The 19,960-nt window shown below is 42.1% G+C and overlaps 1 protein-coding gene across 1 annotated transcript in view; it reads right to left on the bottom strand.

Moving 5' to 3' along the window:
- Positions 1 to 19,960, bottom strand: part of TOX3 (TOX high mobility group box family member 3) — a 104,092-nt gene that overhangs the window by 10,719 nt on the left and 73,413 nt on the right. The window contains exons 3-4 of the mRNA XM_008152339.3: positions 17,257 to 17,508; positions 1,539 to 1,808 (exon numbers count right to left, since the gene is read on the bottom strand). Of these exons, the coding sequence (XP_008150561.2) occupies positions 1,539 to 1,808; positions 17,257 to 17,508 (522 nt within the window). The remainder of the gene's footprint in view (positions 1 to 1,538; positions 1,809 to 17,256; positions 17,509 to 19,960) is intronic.

Raw genomic sequence — 19,960 nt, 5'->3', positions numbered from 1 at the left:
ACTGACATGCATGTTGGCTCTTATACTAAACCCCAATATTCCTTCTTCCTTTAACTCCAGTGGGTCATCAAACCCCAATGATTCTCCCTCTGCAGTGTCTCACTGATCTGGCACCTCCCGGCCACTCCTTCCTTTGCTAACATGAAACACTTCATAGAAAGCATCTTCTCATTGGTTTCCTTTTCTCAAGTCCCACCCTCTGTGATGCGTTCTATATATAGCCTAAGTTATCTTTCTAAAGCCTAGATTTGCTTTTACCATCCCACTATACAAATAATTAATCAGCCCTCAACTGCCCACAAGAGAAAGGCTACCATATTTTCTTTCTCTAACTCCTATCTTTCCTCCTTCATATCACACTGTTCATGAGAGCCATAAATTCCAATGTGCTTCCATTACTCCGTCTACCAGAATGCTGGCCTCTCTCCTCTACCTCACAAACTTTTATGTATCCTCTTAGACCTAATTCAAATATCAGCTCCCCAATAAAGTGCTCCTCAGGCTGCTCTCCCAAGCAGAATAGATTACAATGTCAGGGCACTAGGAACATCAATTATTCCGCTAATCACATCTGCAGCTCCTTTTCAACATGGCTCTTCCTCCCCAGTGGGGAGTCCCATAGGTAGTAGCTCTTATCGTTATCTCACCAGAACCAAGTAAAATGCCAAGCACACAGTAGGTGTACAACCTCTAATTCATGAATAAGGAAGGAGTAATTGTGGACCCAGAATAAGTCAATTTAATGAAACAGAACACTTTTCTAGGCATTCAGAAAAACCACGCCTGCAACTAAGCTTTTACTTCAAACTATGTATATTTAAATCAGTGATGGCGAACCTATGACACACATGTCAGCACTGACACGCGTAGCCATTTGTGATGACACGCGGCCGCTGAGGCGGCCGCATGCCGAGGATGAAACATTTGCTGCTCCCGAGGATGAAACATTTGCGAAATAATGTTTTTTCCTCAAAGTGACACACTACCCGAGTTATGCTCAGTTTTTTGGTGAAGTTTGACACACCAAGCTCAAAAGGTTGCCCATCACTGATTTAAATAATATACACTTCCCATGTCAAAAGCAAAGATGTAAGACAATTAGAACTTCATGAATGATAAACACCATCCAAAGTGTAAGGCTGTCAAATGGGGTGGTAGTTCAGCCAATTAACGGGATGAAACTCACCCACATGAACATTAAATCAGAACCAAAGCATGTTTAGAATAAAGTCTACTGCGAGCCCCCCCCCCCCCTTTATCATATTCAGAACATTAGGCCTACCAGAGTTAAATGAACTTGCTCAATGCCTTCCAACTAGTAGGAGAAGCCAGAGCTCCCAAATTTGGATTGAATACATGTTACACAGAAAGTAAGTGAAAGAGTGAAAAAAATAATCATCATACATTTAAATGCCAACACAAATCCATGAAGAGAAAGAAGGTGAAACCATGAATGAAATTGAAAGACAAGAGCATAAGGGGGTTGGGGGGAAGATCCCGAATTCTCTGGGTGGTTCTGTACTTCACAGTGAACTTACCCTGCTGGAGTCATCCCCATCCTCTTCGTTGATGGAGCTGGAAGGGGAGGGGGTGGCCGATTTGCTCGCTGGAGGGGAAGGAGACGTGTGGGGCAAACTGGCTCCTCCCAAGTTCAACCCCAACTGGGCACTGAGCTGAGACTGGTTGATGGTGGTGAGCTGGGCGGGAGGCATGATCCCCGAGCGGGCGGCATCCGTCATGTGGACGATGGACCTCATGATCAAGGACGGATCCTGGCGGTACTGGGACACCTGGGTGTGGCTCTGATCCTGAAAAGGCAACAGCAACAGAGGAAACTCTTTTAGTTTTCCCAAATGTCAGTGGACTTCTGGGGAGTAGAGGGTGGGCGGAATGGGTGAAGGGGGGCAAAAGGTACCAATTCCAGTTATAAAACAAGTCAGTCATCAGGATGTAATGAACAGCATGTGGGGAATCTAGTTAATAATACTGCATTGCATCTTTGAAAGTTGCTAAGAGAATAGATCTTAAAAGTCATCATCCCAGCTCAGTTGGCGTGGCTCAGTGGTGAAGTGTTGAGCTATGAACCAGGAGGTCACAGTTCAATTCCTGGTCAGGGCACATGCCCGGATTGTGAGCTTGGTCCTCACAGGAGGCAGCTGATCAATGATTCTCTCTCATCATTGATGTTTTTATCTCTCTATCCCTCTCCCTTCTTCTCTGAAATCAATAAAAATATATATTTTTTTAAAAACTCATCACAAAAAAATGTTTTTTAACTATGTATGGTGGTAGATGTTAACTAGACTCATTGTGGTGATCCTTTTGTAATATATACTGAGTGGCAAGATTATTATGCATTTAGTGATCATAATAATCTGGCCACTCAGTGTATATATACTATATATTAGAGGCCCAGTGCATGAATTCGTGCATGGGTGGGGTCCGGCCAGCCTGGCCAGGGGGAGGGAACATGGGCGGTTTGCTGGCCTGCCTGCTGGTTGAACTCCTGGTTGAGTGGACAATTTGCATATTAGCCTTTTATTATATAGAATATACACTGAGTGGCCAGATTATTATGCATTCAGAGATCATAATAATCTGGCCAGGTCAATGTATACAAACATTGAATCATTGTGCTGTACATCTGAAACTATTAATAATGATATATATCAATTATACCTTGAATGTATAATGTCTGCAATTCCCTAGACAGAGTTACCAGTTGTAATTTTGATAGGTCTGACTTATCCCAATATTATAGTCTCTATTACTGTATTAACTATAAGGACTCATGCTAAAAAAGTTGAAAAGTCAAAAGCACAAAGCCCAAATTATCCAGCTGAGTCTATTTCACTATAGAAGTGTCAGTGGATGACTTAAAAGAATAATTTAAAATAGACTATTGTCACAGGAGAAATAAACTTCCAACTCGTGCTTTTTTTTATGTATACCTTTTATTGTTGATAGTATACAAATATCTACCTTTCACCCCCATCCACCCCCATTCTCCCAGCCCCTACTCCCGCCCTCCCCCCCCCCCAGGTCTTCACCACCCTATTGCCCGTGCCCATGGGCTGTGCATATAAGTATATAAGTTCTTTGGTTTATCTCTTCTCGTCCCCCCAACCCCACATGGAGGTATGTCAGTCTGTCCATGCCTCCCTGCTTCAGGTCTTATTTTATTGGTCAATTCATTTTGTTCATTAGATTCCACAAATAAGTGAAAATCGTATGACATTTGTCTTTCTCAGATTGGCTTAGAACTCTTGCTTCTTGTTGAGCAAACTGATGGCAAGAATAGAGGTGAAGCTGAGGTCCCCCGACTTGGGCTCACCAGTGGGCCTGCCACCTCCTCACACACACAGCTCTGGTTCCCCTGCACTTGGCACCGTTCCGAGAGGAGAACTCCTTCCCTGCCCAGTCCTCCAGGAATGCATCGGCCATGTGGGCGGCATGGGCTGGACAAGCACCCAGTGAGCATCTGTTTGCCTGAGGGCGTCCTTTCAGCAAAAACCTGTGGTTAGCCAGAGCGTCGTTCCCATTCGGAGTTACCACGTCCCCCGCGTCTGGAAGTCATTCTGCACCTTTAGGATTGGCTCTCTCTTTTTCTTTTCTTTCTTAAACCTGCTTTGTTTTCTCTTGTTCAACCCGCCATGATTTAATGGACTACTGGATGTTTAGAAGCATGTATAACAAGGAGGTCCAGATCATCGAATCCGCTTCTCGGAAAGCCGCTGCTGACCCTTCAAAACCAGCCTCTGTGTTCGGCAGTCACACGGGACGCTTTAAGGGTTGTTGCTGTTTTGTTTTGTTTTAATTCCAAAGAATCAAAAAATGAAGACATGCTTTTCAAATGACTTATTTGAAAACCTGTCATTTAAAGTGAGTCTGTGATTTTATTGAAACCGAATTCTCTAGACGCACAGTGACCAGAATCTAATTGTATACCCAAGCCTGGGAATGCTTAACTGCTCCTCTTTGGAATCTTTTTTGGATTAGGCTAGATTTGTGCTCCATACAGAAACAGATGAATTGTAAATAACGAAACGGGAGCACTGGGTTTTGGAATATGAACTCTGTGAAATGCCACAAATAAGAAGCCACAGCTATCAACAGGAAACTAGTAGAAGAAATGAGATCTGCATGTATTGGCCTAGAGCAGAGCTCCTCAATCTTGACCCTTAACATATTGGACCAGAGACGTCTTTGTGGTAGGGGCTGCCTTTTGCTTCGTAGGATGTTTATAGCAACGCTGGCCTCTACCTCCCTGATGCCAGCAGCAACCTCCCTCCCTCTCCCACCAGTCACTACAATCAAAAATGTCTCTAGCCCGGCCGGTGTGGCTCAGTGGTTGAGCATCGACCTAGATGACCCAGGAGGTCATGATTCAATTCCCAGTCACGGCACATGCCCGGGTTGCAGGCTCAATCCCCAGTGTGGGGTGTGCAGGAGGCAGCCGATCCATGATTCCCTCTCATCATTGATGTTTCTCTCTCTCCCCATCTCCCTTCCTCTCTGAAATCAATAAAAAATATATATTTTTTTAAATGTCTCCAAATAGTGCCCATCCAGTGTGGAGCAAAATGCTCTTAGTCAAAACCACTGACCTAGACTGATATCTCAGAGACAGTAAGTGAAAAAGCAAGTTGCAAAATAATTATAGAGGATAGCCCCCTTTTTATTTAAAAAGGGGGGGGGGGATTGTACATCCAAACTCCTAACAATGGTTACATTACAAGGACTAGGACCGAAGGAAGGAGGGGAGCAGTTTTAACATTTTCCATTTACAAAAACACGAAACAAAATAAATACACTAGAATACTTTAGTGTGAAAGATCTAAAACAAAACAAACAAAAGATCTACAAATAGTTAAAACAGTCTGTAGCTCATTGCTAAGGTTGAGTAGTAAAATATACAATTTTTCCATTTCTTAATAATTTCTGAGTTACCAAGTTCCTGTGGAATCCCAGAGAAATGAGTCACCGTATCAGAACAATCCCACGCTTCTCAGTCTCCCTGACAATCTGCCCTTCCACTGTTCTTAACATACCGCCTTCTACTGGCACACGGCCCCCTGCAGACGGTATCACAAGAGTGGATTTCACATCATCGTTTTGTCCTAATGTTTTATTAGCGTTCTACCACAGCCTTGGCTATTTCTCTTGGAAAACATGAACTGTCTGTCCCCGCTCTTCCACATCCTGTTAAAGCCCTACCTTTGCCTGCTTACGTCACTTCCATGCCCCAACTGCTGGGACTGAAGGTAGCTCACTCTCAATTCTACTCTCCATGTTCACCTCTTAGAACGCTTTTGAAAAGTCCTTTCCGACGTATTTCAATCTAAATATTTTCAGATATCTACAAACAATGTCCAGAGTGCATTTAAGGTAAGTACTTAAATTCTGACGGTATACTAGTAAAGTAGTTCAATTGGCCCGGCCATCAAATGGGACAATCTGATTTACAAGCTCTCTCATTGAGAGAGGAGTTATTTTGCTCTCTTGACCCCAATGCCTATGAAAATCAGCACGTACCGATACTCGATGGACTCATCCCACACCCAGAGCACCTCCGATGGATCTCAAAGTCAAACAGAAGGCCAAGCAGTCAGCTTTCCTGGCTTCCCCAGCCAGCACTCCCTGAAGTTCGCCTGCAATGCATGCCTTTACTGTGGACCTGACCGCTTGGGAGCTGCTGTTAACCAATGGCCAGGGTTCACTGAACCAAAAAGGAACATTTGTTGGATGTTAACTCTGTGCCAGGGTTTGTGCTAAGCCTCACATGCATTCTCCAAGCCAACCCTCTAAAAATCCTCCAGAATTAGATGCCATTATACCCATTCTTAGATCACTGCGATTCTCCGGACCACGGAGAAGCCGCTCCAAGGAGCATGGTGCCTCGATGGTGGAGGCACAGAGAGAGATGCGTGGATCTGTGGGCTCTTCATGGCCACAACCTCCCTTTAATGAAAGGAACTCCATTTTCATTTGTTTTATATATTGAGATTGTCATACTATTTCACTTCAAAAACATAGGGTTCCTCTACAGCAGAGACAAAGTAAAAATTACCCCTGAAAAATACAAGGCCTTGCCAAAACATAGAGCTAGCCATGTAGCTTTCAAATGCAAACACACACACACACACACACACACACACACACACAGAAAACAAAGAACAACAACACACTAGTCCTATCTTTCTTATCGCCCACAGGTCAATACACCAAGAGCCTCTAAAATGTTTTCTAGTAACCTCTGAACCACATAATCAACACATCACATCTGCTAGTGTTTGGCATGGCCCACAGTTATCTGATAATCACTTCCCATGTGTGAAGATTACAGTCTAAGAAGATTCATGGTGAAAATGTCTCTTCAGAGATTCGAGTTCCTTTAGGGCCACAGATTATTAACAACAGCCTTGGGGAACTTGGCAATCCTTAAGAGCGCCCATCATTTTCCATAAAAAAAATATAACCTGGGAGAAACGTTTCCTTTGATCTTAGGGATTTCCAGTTAAAACGAGAAAGACGTCAGCTCAGTTTAAACATATTTATTAAGCACCTACTATGTGCCAGGCCACAGAATCCAATTTATCAATCCTCTTATCTTTGAAAATGACCTTGTCATTCGTTTCAACATTACTCTAATTAAACGGAATTTAGAATGGACTAATAAATTTACTATAACAATGTGTAGCAAGAATAATTCATATATACTCCTTCAAAATAGCTGACAATTTTTCCTACTAGTAATGACATAATAAAGACATGTATAACCATGGATACACATTTCTTACTCCATTCTTAGGATAAAACCTAAGACATGTAATGCCTTTTTGTAAATCCTTACCTCTTAGTTATTAAAATTCAATCTTGAAAAATATTACCAATGATCATGGAAAGGCAAAGCAAGTAGTGAATTTTAAGAGGACGCCCCTCTCCTACCCAACAACAAGGGTTGAACCCTCACAGCCGTTTTCTACTCCTTTCACAATTAGATTTTATTTTTTTTTAAATATTTTACTGATTTTTTACAGAGAGGAAGGGAGAGGGAGAGAGAGAAACATCGATGAGAGAGAAACATCGATCAGCTGCCTCCTGCACACCCCCTACTGGGGATGTGCCCGAAACCAAGGTACATGCCCTTGACTGGAATCGAACCTGGGACCCTTGAGTCCACAGGACGATGCTCTATCCACTGAGCCAAACCGGTCAGGGCACAATTAGATTTTATATGTCGGGTTCATTGCATCGTTTTCTAAACTGTTCATTATTTGGGAAAACCTCATTCTCTCTTCATGGTCTCAGTCCACCCTCTGTCTGGTGACGCTAGGTAAGAGTTTCTCAACCTCCACAGTATTGACATGTTCATGTCATCCATTGTCATTCTTTGTTGGGGAAGGGGCTTTGTTAGTAGCCCAAAGGCTACTAACCCCTCCCCCACCAGGCTGTGACAAACACAAACTGTCCAGACATTTGACAAATGTCTCCTGGGGGGCAAACTCCCGCTGGTTTGCCAACAACTTTCCTAGACAAATATAACGAAAATTGTCTGGAGGTGGGCGTGTGGGTGTGGGGGCAAAGGAAGTACCCAAAGTCTACATCTTGCCTGCATAAATGGGAAAATTGTGCATACACAAGATTCAAATGGTGACAACTACTGTGAAGAAAATAAACAGGTTATTCAAAAAATGCCTCTATTTGTGGGCAGGTGAGGACACTGATTTAGGTCAGGAGCCAAGGCTTCTCAGAGATGACCACTGAGCTGGTGTCTCAAGGATGAGGAGGAGCCAACCGTCAGAGGAGGAGAAGCGTGCTCCAGACGGAGCAAACGGCAGGGCAAAGTCAGAGGTGGAGAGAGCTTGGCATGCTGGACAAGTGGAAGGAGGCCAGTGCAGACGGGAGCAGGGTAGGCAAAGTAAAGAGTGAAATGCAGTGGGACTGGAGAGGTGGCAATAGGCCAGATTATGCACAGGAGAGAAATCAGGGGGTACTTCCCTGAGGAGGTGACCCACTGAGCTGAGGTACAAAGGGAGAGTAGAAGCTAACAGAGCCAGAAAAGAGGGGAACGCATCTTAGGCCGAGAAGAACATGTGCAAAGACCCAGGGCATGAGAAAGTATAATGAAAGGAGAGGCTAGGGTTATGGGGCCCCACAAAGCAACACTGACTATAAAGCTAGAGAGGCAAGGAATGACCGACCATCCAGTGGCAGGTCCTGCAGCCCGTCCCAGGAAGCCTGGGTTCTACTCAGTGACCTTCTGCCACGGGACTTGTTGAAAGGCGTGGTATCTATCTAGTGGGGTCGTTCATTCCAATAAACATTGACTGGTCATAACTCATGGGCAACCCATCTCAACCAACGGCAGACACTTTGATTTATATATAAATAACATGAATGCAAATGTAAACAAGAACACAGAGCTAACATCTGAACCTATGTTTTGAAGAGTATCCAAGGATTAATTTTTGCAATCGCAGGTCATCAGAATGGGAAGGCCATTGGCCTCTAATAAGAAGTACATTGCCTTCCATTTGCTTCTAATTAGATAGTTTGTGGATGCCTTGGTGGGGGTGTTCAGCTGAGGCTCGCTTCTCTCTCCACCTGATGAAAGAGATTGTCTTTTTTTAAAAAACAGAAAACCAAAGAATGCATACTTCTAGTAGCGGTCTTTCATTTTCTTAAATTATCCAAAGCCCAGTCTGAACTTCAATCACGTAGGTGAACTGTTAACATCTGAATCGTTTTATATTAAAAGGAAAACTTTAGATCACTAGCATGAATGAAAAACAAACAAACCTGGGGTCACCAGGGATCAATGGAAGGTCAACTCAATGTCATGGAAAAAAACACAATAATACCCTTCAAGTCCATGTAAATACAGGGCCCTGCCCTAGAATCTGAACCCCCGTTTTGCTTTGTCTTATTTAAAAAGGAGAAAAGATAGGTGTGAAGGCCTTATCAGCCCACAGCCTAGACTTCCTACTTGACTTCATCAAGATCGAAAGAGATCTGAAAGGTGAAAACCGCCCCTACTGAGTCAATCACCACGTTATAGGACCACGGCCACACTCCATAGGTGACACAGGGGACTGGGGGTGGGGCGGGAATGGAAACAGTGTCCCCTTATTTCCTAAACCAAGACAAGTCAGCCTCCTGCGCTAGTATATACCCAAATCCCTCTCACTCATTCTTCCTGGCCCGCGCCTCCATGTGGTCCCCGCAGAGGGTGAGCGAGCATCTTCCCTCCCACCCCTGGCATTGATCTTCCTTCAGTTACCCACCTCCTGTCCTGGGGTGGTGTTTCTTTTGCAAAGGCAAGATATAAGCTTTCAATTTGATTTTTAAACATTTAAATAGCCCCCATTATTATTCTATTCTATCTTTATTTTTTTAAATCATTACAATGGTGCTTACTTCTGGGTTGATGTTATCATTAAAAAAATGTGTGAAATCTAATAGAAAACTGTGTTTAATGTACGTTCCATCTCCTTTTACAAATAATGATCCAATGATAGGTTTTCATAATGGAAGATAATATCTAATTAAGAAGCAAATAACCCAAACATATTAGAGAGTGTGACTAAATACATTTTCACTGTGCTAGTTTTTTAATCAATACTTCGTGAAAAATGAAGTAATTAGACAATGATCAGTAAAAACACAAACAAACCTTGCTTTATATTAATAAATACCAGAGAACTACAAATATGAAATTCAGGCTAGTAATTTTGTGCTCAATTACTTATTTCTGTCCGACAGCAATTGTTAAAACTTTATCTCCAAATTAACAACAATCAATAGTTATGCAAAAATACTGTATTTTCTAACCCAAATAGACCTTGGAACAAATACAGTTATGCCAAAAGCACACCAATGATAATTACAGACCCTACATACCATAGAGTGTAACTTCGTCAAAATCTCTGCTCCGAAATAGATAATTTTTACTTAATAACTACTCTCAGGGTTATAATCAAACATACCGACACAGTCTTCCCAAAAGTTAATTAATAGTTTCTTAGCAAAATAAAAATTTCCAGAGTTTATCATAAAACACTTAATGGTATTTTGCCCTGATACTCCTGTAACTCCTTTGTTTTGCCAAGAAGTCAGCTCCATGCTTATTTTATTCAGTCCTAAATTAATATTTAAAGAGGATTTCCATTATTACATCTATTTCTACCTGAAACCCCTGCCCCTCCAGTTTAATTTAGTAGTCAAGGTAGGCTCCTGATAACAAATTAAATATTCTCTCATCACCCCTTCACTCATTCATATATTCAACAAATGGAATACTTATTGTGAGCCCAGTGTATTCAGACCCAGACAATCTTCCAGACCTGAGGATGGACAGCAGCAAACGAGACAGGTAAGGGACAGGACAGGCAAGAGAGACCATTTCAAAGGGTGACAAGTGCTGTGGACAAAAGAAAATGGGGAAAAGGTCTAGAGAGTAACTCTCATCCCTGAAGAACTGTCTGAGCCACCAGGCCAGGTTCACTCGGGAATCTGCGTGACGGAAAATGGTGCGTCTGCTATCCCTGAACCAGTAGGGAGTACTAGCCATATAGTACTAGAGGCCCAGTGCACGAAATTTGTGCACGGGTAGGTCCCTAGGCCTAGCCGCCAATCAGGGCTGATCAGGTTCCCCGCCTCCCCTTCTCACTGCCTCCTCCTTCCCTCGCAGCCCGCATACCGCCACTGCGCGGTTCCCCTCACCTCCCTACCTCCCCGCCTCCTCCTTCCCTCACTCCCTCAGCTCCCCACCACCGCTGGTCACCATGTTCCATGCCGCCCCCCGATGGTCAGCACACATCATAGCGAGCAATCAAACTCCCATTCTCCAGGTCGAACTCCAGAGGGGACACTTTGCATATTAGCCTTTTATATATAGAGATTGTAGATAACTATAGATTATCTATGTTACGAACAAGGTCCAGGGAAGTGAATCACAGCATCACTTTCCAATAACACTGTTCCTTGACTGTTATACACCAAGAAAGTAATCACACTTCACAACATCTAACTGGGGTTAGAAGTTCAGAGCACACTCCTCCTTTAATAGATGGCCCTAAACATAACTCAACTTAAAGACAATACTCATATGTTCGGGGTCAGTAAGTATTTATAGGCTGAGAATAAAGAATACCATACTTTTCCGTGTATAAGACACTATTTTTTTCTAAAATCATTAGACTGAAAATCAAGGGGCCTCTTATACACGGAAGTCAGCCAAGGAGGGAGCCACGCAGGTGTGCAGCTGCCCGTACCTTGTCAAACAGGCTTCCTCCAATCACGGGCCTTATTGTTACAGACGCCAGCTGATGCCGTAATTGGAGGTGGAGGTGGAGAGTGCGCAGAGGCAACAGGGACCAGAGCGTTCTGAGCCCATGAAGATATCAAAAAATAAAAAGATAAATACTGGTAAGCGATTGTCTTACTCTGAAAAATTCAAACTGAATGTAATCAGCTATGCAAAAGAGCATGGACATAGAGCTGCAGAGAGACCATTTGGACCTCCTCCCACTGAGTGTAGGATCAGACAGTGGAGAAAACAGGAAGAACAACTCCTTAAGATGCCAATAAGAAGAAGGCTTTAAGAAGAAAACCAGCAAAATGTTTAAAATATTGATTTCTTAATTTTGAGTTGGAAAAGTGGGGGGGGGGGTCGTCTTATACATGGGGGCATCTTAGATACGGAAAAACACGGTATTTACTTTAAGCTATGTATGGAGAAGGTTATTTGCTCTACAAAGAAAGAAGAAAGGCCCTGGTCAGTGTGGCTCAGTTGGTTGAGTATTGTCCTGTGCACCAAAAGGTCTCAAGTTGGATTCCCGGTCAGGGCACATATCCAAGTTGTGGGTTTAATCCCCAGTAGGAGTGTGTATGGGAGGCAACTGATTGGTGTTTCTTTCTTACATGGATGTTTCTCTCTCTCTTTCCCTGTCCCTTCCTCTCTCTCTAAAATAAATAAAAACATACCTTTTTTTAAAAAAAAAAAACAAAGGAAGAAGAAAGGTAGCTTGTAAAAATGTCTGTGGCCTTCTCAAGGTACACTAACAGTGGCATTCAAGTTGACTTTTGATGATAAGCATCTTTAACGCAGGAAACAGACTGAATTTTTGTAGAACATGAAGAGAGACACTGGTGATCAAGGAAACAATTTTATAAATAGTACAATCTGTCTCTAATTATGACAAAAATAGATAGCACTTAGTAGGTGCTCAGAAAATACTTGCTTAAAGTTGATACAGCTTTTCAATTTTATAATTTAGACTTTGAACAGATGGGTCCTAGTCCATCCAAATCACGTTGCTTAAGTAAGTCATGCTTTTGCTTTACGGTAAAAATATTTTGACCACGACTTGACCAAAAATAAACATTACTGAAGTAATCATTCAATTTGTTTGAGAAATTGTTGGTCATCTCCCCCTGCCCCCACCATGGCTCAGTAATCATCCTGTGGAATTTCGTTCTGCAGACTCTATCAACGATGGCAACGCACATGTTCATAACAATCATCAGGGCTTGTTTTAATAGAACGTTCCACGCATTAAACACATTAATGACCCATGAAATAACTGTGTTATCTGTAACACATTAAGCAACATTGCTAAAACACAGTATTAATTGAAAGTCTGCTATTTCTCTTAAAGGGAGACTTTTCAGAGTCTAGAAATGGCACGCCAGTCATTTTTGTAGAAACACAAAATAATTCGACTTCAAAATCAGAGCCATACCAAACGACTGTCTGAAACATAAAAATATCTAACATAAGCCTGATCATTTCAGATGTCTTACTTTGGTATATTTCCATTTTCTTCTGGTCGTCAAAAATGACATCTGTTTAGATTATGACTTAAGTGTCTTATGAATATTTTAAAAGCTTATCATTTTCTTCTCTGCATGTTCGTCGCCTATAGGACTTTCTCTCTCTCTCTTTCCTTAACAGATACAAAGCAGATACAAAACAGATATTCAAGTATAACCCCCTTACTTCCATCTTTTTCAATTTTCTAATACTATGTTTGATGTTACAAGAGCACCCGTGTGGCATTTTTCTATAAACATGTGCTACCACAATTAAACCCAGAGCTCATGCCCAACAGAAAATGTCAGTCCTCCAAAGAGGAACTAGAATGCATGAAGAACACGTCTGGGAATTATCAGTGTTTTATAAATTCTTTTTGGGGGCGGGGCATACAAAATATCAGACAAGAGACAATTATTTTCCTGTCTGTTTCTTGGCTATCAAAGGGAATTTTGAAATTCATCAAAGCTAACCTTCTGTTATGTACAACAGGCTAAGCTGAAAAGAATGTTAACAAGTTCAATTTTCATTCAATCAGCACTCCTGCTCTCTGAAATGTTTCATTGCAGGAAAGAAATAAAAATAATCTATATGGTAATTATGAGGATGAATCCCCCAGTAACTTTCAGCTACATGAAAGGTCAGTTCTATTCAAGATATTTTATCAGTTCCCTGCACATACTCCTGTCCTGTCATTTTAAATCTGAACAGCATTTTATTTTCCCATTTACAGCTACCTGCAGAATTAAGTACTTAAGCCAAATAAGGGAAAGGAGGGAAAAAAAAAGAATGTTGAATGCTGGCAAAGGCTATAATAGCATAGAGATAAATCGTTCAGCGGCTCTCTCTCAAGCCTCTAGGGCTGTAGATTTTTCTTCTCCTGGTGCACTGTGGGTATTCAAAACTTGTTCAACATGATTTCATTTCATTTCAGGCACTGCCTGAGAAAACTAAATTACAGAATCAATCATACAGAAGGTCAGAGTGAGACTTCATTACAAGTATTGCATGCTTGCATGAATATCTTTCATTTATGACTGACCCAATATGTCACAATAGCTGTCTAGTAAAAATAATCCACTTTCTGAAATTGATGTACTACTGATGTCGATGCTACTCAGCAGGCTGGGCAGATTATAGAGAGGTGTTAAAAAAAAACCAACACAAAAGCCCTTGGGCATGCTCCTTGTAGATTTTGCAGATTGCAATCTTTTGCAGATTAAAATAATTTCCAGATGATCATCTGAACTGGCAATAATGCGTAGAGGTAAGGAATTTTTTTTTTTAACCAAAATGTACTGTTGATTTCTACTCGCCAAACACACGCTGCTTTGATATACACATATCCACCACAAGCAAATCGAGGTTTTTCTTTGAAGTCACACATGCACCGACTTTCCATTTTTTCAACAATTCGCTTTTGAATACCAGCGCATTATTTGCATATTCTGAAATGCGAATGCTGATGATTGGACTCATGAATTTTTTTTAAGTGTTGTCTTTTTTTTTTTTTTTTCATTTGTATTGGATTTATTGGGGTGATATTGGTGAATAAAATTACATAGGTTTCAGGTGTACGATTCTATAATACATCATCTGCAAATTGTATTGTGTGTTAATCACCCCAAGTCAAGTCTCCCTCCATCACCATGTACCCCCCTGGACCCTCTTCTACCTCCTCCCGCCCCCCTCCCGCTCTGGTAATCCCCATACTGTTGTCTGGTCTATGAGTTTTGTTGTGTATGTGTTTTGTTTGATTTCTGTGGGGGTTTGTGGGTGTTTTTTTTGTTTGTTTGTTTGTTTTGCTTAATCCCTTCACCTTTCCCACCCAGCCTCCAAGCCCTCTCCTCTCTGACAGCTGTCAGTCTGTTCTCTGTATCTAGGAGCCTGCTTCGCTGGATTCATTTTCATCGCCCCCTTTTGCTCCTGCTCTCTGTTTTAAAATATAACGGCATGCATTCCAGGAAGACAAACATGTTGTGTTTGTTGCCAACAAAAGCGCAGCCGATCAGTAACGTGACAAACCGTCCCTCTCTTGAAAGGAAAACCAATGGTTTTCTGAAGAAAAGCGGCTGTAATGCGACACAAACAAGCGGGCTTTGCCTCCTCTAGGATGGTCTTCATTCACCCCCGCCATCCTTAGCAGACAGCCTCTTCATCGGGACACTAACACGTCTGACGTGCACCAGGTATGAAATTTCCATGCACCCGGGGACGCCGCATGCGTGATGGAGACAGTACGATGTGTCATTTTCCCGGTGACCTTCCTGGGGGAAATCTGGCCAGAGCTGCCACAGACCATGATGATGTCGCCGGCCAATTGGGTGCCCGGAGGGAGACGGGGAGCCTTGACACAACCTATTTTTAGCCATGCCTCCAGCAATTCCAGATTGGAGTTTATAGGTGAGCATGTCAAGTCATACATAGAACAAAGCCAACGACACGTTGTATGCATCATCATTTTGTCTGGGTACATTTTACTCCCCCGCCCCTCGCCCCCAAGATTTGTGATCTAAAATGCCATGACATTTCTTCAAGGTGAAATTCTACTCGACTTTTCAACAAGATTAGTTTGTTTCCAGCCCAAATAAATATCAAAAACTTCAGAAAGGCGCCAACGGATGGGATGAGGTCCGCATACACACCGTGACAGCAGCCCGCACTTAGCTAATGTACTTATCCGTTTAAAAATCAATGGGATAATTCAGCTGCGTTAGTGATTAGCAATACATCAGGAAAGCAGCATTAAAAATTGAGTCCCCTCTCCCGACGCCAGCCCGCCAAAGCATCGCTCTCGAAGTGGATGCGAATATCATAATTATTTTATGATTCCATCTTTAGTTCTTCCCAATACGGTAAATGCGATTGACCATGAAATGAAATTTCATAGTCAAAATGCCTCCTTTACACTTTTTTTTTTATAGCGGCAATAACAGGTTTGTGGCTTGAAGGGAAGGTAATTCATCAGATGTTTCACTTAAAGGCAGATTCTTCGATTATTAATAATAAATATTTACCAATTTAATCAAGTACACATGGTAGCACGCATTATAGGGTCTTTTAACTATTTCCGAGACTTTAATGAGCCTCCCTGAGCATCTATGAATAACGGGGAACCCTGGCTAACTCCCTGGAGGACTAAACACCCTCTTTATTTTTATTATTACCTCCCAGGCTCAACGTGGCAAGCCTGGCTGTGGAGGAGGAGACGGGATCCTCCCTTCCTGGGGCAAAGGGACAGACATGTCAGCAAGTCCACAGGAAACAATTCTTTGCGACGGCGGGGAACGTTTATGAATAGTTAATGACCCTTTCCCGACTGTTGGCTGTGTTCTTTTCCGACAAAAAAAGTAAAAATAAAAATAAAAACCCTGTTGTTCAGCTCAAGCACAAAAGATCACAGGCAAAGAAAATGATGCTGCCGCAGTCCTATTTGGGACAGTAATCTTATATGTCCGGGAGCACGCTGGTTCTCCGCACCCTAATCCACTCCGCACTTTGCAATTGTCTGTTGTCATCTGGGGAATTAACCAGGATCGCGGTAAACATCACTGGCCACGGTCCTGGCGTGCACAGAAATATGTCCACAAGCACGAGGATCTGTGTCTTTGTTATACCAACACATCTACATCTATTTCACTTTATCAGGGTTTTCAAAAAAGGCCTTCTAAACGATTCATCTTGCTTTAAAATGCCTGCTTAGTACCTCACCTAGACAGACACAAATGCTTTATATCCTATGGTGGGGAAAAAAAAAATTAAATCCCAGCAGAAGAGTTTAAAATACTTAAGGAGATTTTCCTCTGGCGATTGCCAACTATAATTGCTCACTAAGAAAAATAGAACCAAAACGATTGCATTAGCAATCTTGGCTCTCTGGAGTGCCTTATCCCCTGTTTATGACAATAAATAACACAATTAGGTATATTTCACACAATAACCGAATCTATATTTTCCTCTGCTGGTTATAAGCGATGATTCTTTTCCTCTTTCTCTGTATCACAGCTGGATATTTCGTTTGAGGTAGGAGCAGATCGTGGATCGTAAACGTGATGTTATAAACCCACCGAAGGCAAAAGACCTAGGCACTTGGTAAGGGCTACCATTTCTAAACTCTCGCCTGGGCAACCTTGCAACTCAAGCACCTCTCTCTGCTCAACCCAAGGCCGGGGAAGATGGCTTGCTTCCAAATCAATGAACCTGACTTTTAAAAAATCCTTTCAAATCCGAATGATCTTGTGGGATCGCCCTCTTTCCGATGTGACCATCAACCAACCCCGTGCCCTCCTGCCAATGCCAGGGATTGATCTGGAATCGGTGTTCACGCGGCGGTAGGAAACGCAATCCACGTGTCCCCCCAGAAGACAGAACAGGGATCTCAGAGCTTCCCCAGAAGCACAGAGGATAAAAAGCTCCCAAGCAATCCGCTTGCTGCCTACCATGTGCGACCCACTGCTATGGAGCACGCCGTCCTGTTCCCCGAGATTTCTGGAGATGGTGATGGACGGGAGATCCAGGCTCTGAGGGGGGAACTGGGGTGTGAATTCGCTGCCCTGGGAGGGCAAGGGGTCGCTGAGGCCTTGAAAGGGCAGGAGCACATCAGGGATGCCCAGGGCGGGGTCCGACTCGGGTGGAGGCGTGATTGGGGGGATCTCAAACTCCTCGTCCCCGAGGCTTGGTGTGTGGAACGTCTGCAAGACAAAAGGAAACAGAACACAAGAGGTTTCTCACACTCTGTTCGTCTATCTTTGTTTCCCCCCGGAGAGAAGCAGCAAGGTGTTTGCATGAAAACAACTCCACAGCGAGGCCAAATATTTATTTCTCCAATGGAAACATCTTAAGCACAGATTTCCACATAGAAAGTTTTGCTGATCATTCTGATTAAAGATTTAAGTCTCATTATCATATGGTTTTAATGGAGTATCCGTATTAACCGTTTTTTAATGCGTACTTAATTAGCAGCATCTGTCTCTGTTGTTAGTTGGAGCAGCAGTGACATTAGGCTTGGCTATATAACAAATTGCCACTTTATTGATATGTTAGTGAAACAGCTCAAACCGCTCCCATTACCCACATGCTTCGTAAAACGCTGACGATGTTGCGGCGCGCACACACACCACACGAATCCAGCAGTGAACATCACACGTACTTACTCTCTGTCACAACATATAAAACAAGTCATATTAAATCTGTGGTTTGCTTTTTCAACTTCCTTATTGATATATTCCCAAGCACACACACACAAAAAAAAGCTTCTATGGAAATTGTTACTGTTTTGTCATACAACGTTTTACATTAAGGACTATCTTCAGAGCATCTATTAAAATGTTCCAGTGCTTTTATTTAAACTACATGGAGAGTTATTGGCTTTGCTTATGAAGATTTTGATAGGTATTTATCAGAACATTTTCTGCCCATTTTCTACTTTTAAAAGCCACCTATAGAACGACATATGGCTATAGGTTTACGGAGAGAGAGAAATGGATAGAGATATACTGTTCCCACTGGGGTTGCTCACTTAGGTGAGGTTATTTCTCAAGACCTAAGAGTACATACTGCACCGCTTTCCTCGTTGCTATTCAGATTCTTAACGATGGTGTTATCAACTATGGCCTTTTGATGTAAACCAGGACTAGCCACCTTCTTAAACTTGAACGTGGATTGGGGGTAAGGAGGGTGGTCCATGTTAGAAGGCTATTTTGGCTAGAATGAAAAGGTTGTGTAGCCCCTCAGATTTTTTTTTTATCCTCAGCTCAGAGGGTCCAATTTACAGTCTATTTATTATTAATAACATTTTTGAAGAGTGAACTGATGCAAGATCATTTGAATCTGCCCTCATTGGTTAAGAGAACTCATTTAGAGCTGAAAATCACCATTATTCAAACTAGGAATTGATAATATAATTTAACAACCACTTGAGAGAAAATCGAAACAAAATGAAGGGGGTTGATGGGGAAGCACCACATTCCCTACATACAGAACCGGTCAGCTGTGATTTTTAATCTCACCGGAAGTAAACAGGTCACAAGACAAGGGAGTCAGTCCCATGACAGACCATCGGACATCTCGAGGTCCTTTGTAGATTCAACAGATGCAGAACTTGATTGCATAGTAACGCATTTGAAAGCTAGAAGGAAACTATTAGATTTTCTGACATATTTATTCGAATAATGACCGCCCCCCCTTCAAAGAGCCCAGTTTCTCACGATGGTACCCTGAGTTCTCAAACACAAAGGGATGCGCTGGCCGCGAGTGTGGTTGGCTGATGAATGTCGCCCTATGGCTGCCTTTGCTGTTATTTTGGCACTAATGCGGTGCACTAACAGATGCAACTGTAATTTGTGACTCATTTGCTACCCCATTACTGCTTAATGAAATCTAACATATCACATTAACAATACGGATAAACACTCATTCTTGATATGTGGCATTTGGCTGTTTTCATTACCACTGTAATTAACGCTTGAAATATTATTTCAATAAATATTTAAAGTACTTTAAACATGGTCAGGGTAATGACGACACCGACAGAAAACACGCAGCCAACGTGTGAATTTCAAACTCAGAGTATCCTGGTCCCCAGGGTATTAGCTACGGGCAATCGCTACGTGAGAAGGGTTGGTTTGGGGCACCATTTCGACTTGACTGCATCAAACCTAAAGGCTTCCTGAATTAGTCTGCGCTCATTAAAATGTTTAAAAAACAACCAACAACAAATAAATTTACTTTTAATGTAGTGACTGGGAAATGAGGCACAGGCTCTAATGTAGTGTGTTACCACTTAACTCGGGCTTTACTTTTTGTTAAAAAAAAAAAAAAAAAAGAAAATGTTCTGGGAAATCATTACATAAGATTGCCTCTTAAACTCTAACATAAGCACATCTTAAGCTAGGCAGTCAAAATTAAGGAGGTTTTCATTCTTATTTTTCTTAAGGAATACAGAGATGCCATATGTACAAATACAACATCCTTACAGTATAATTTTATAAAAGACAAGATAATTTTAAAGTAGAATTTAGTATACTACTTACCATATCGTAAACCTAATAAAACCATACAATAAAATTATATTACAGTGCACAACCAAGAAAATGCTAGAATCTTCCACCGCTTTTAAAGAGAGGTAATATATTCAATTCAGGG

This window comes from Eptesicus fuscus, chromosome 21 (genome assembly GCF_027574615.1).
Source record: "Eptesicus fuscus isolate TK198812 chromosome 21, DD_ASM_mEF_20220401, whole genome shotgun sequence".
In the NCBI taxonomy this organism is placed as follows: domain Eukaryota; kingdom Metazoa; phylum Chordata; class Mammalia; order Chiroptera; family Vespertilionidae; genus Eptesicus; species Eptesicus fuscus.
Note: the sequence above shows the minus strand (reverse complement) of the source record. Positions and strands in the feature narration are given on the sequence as shown.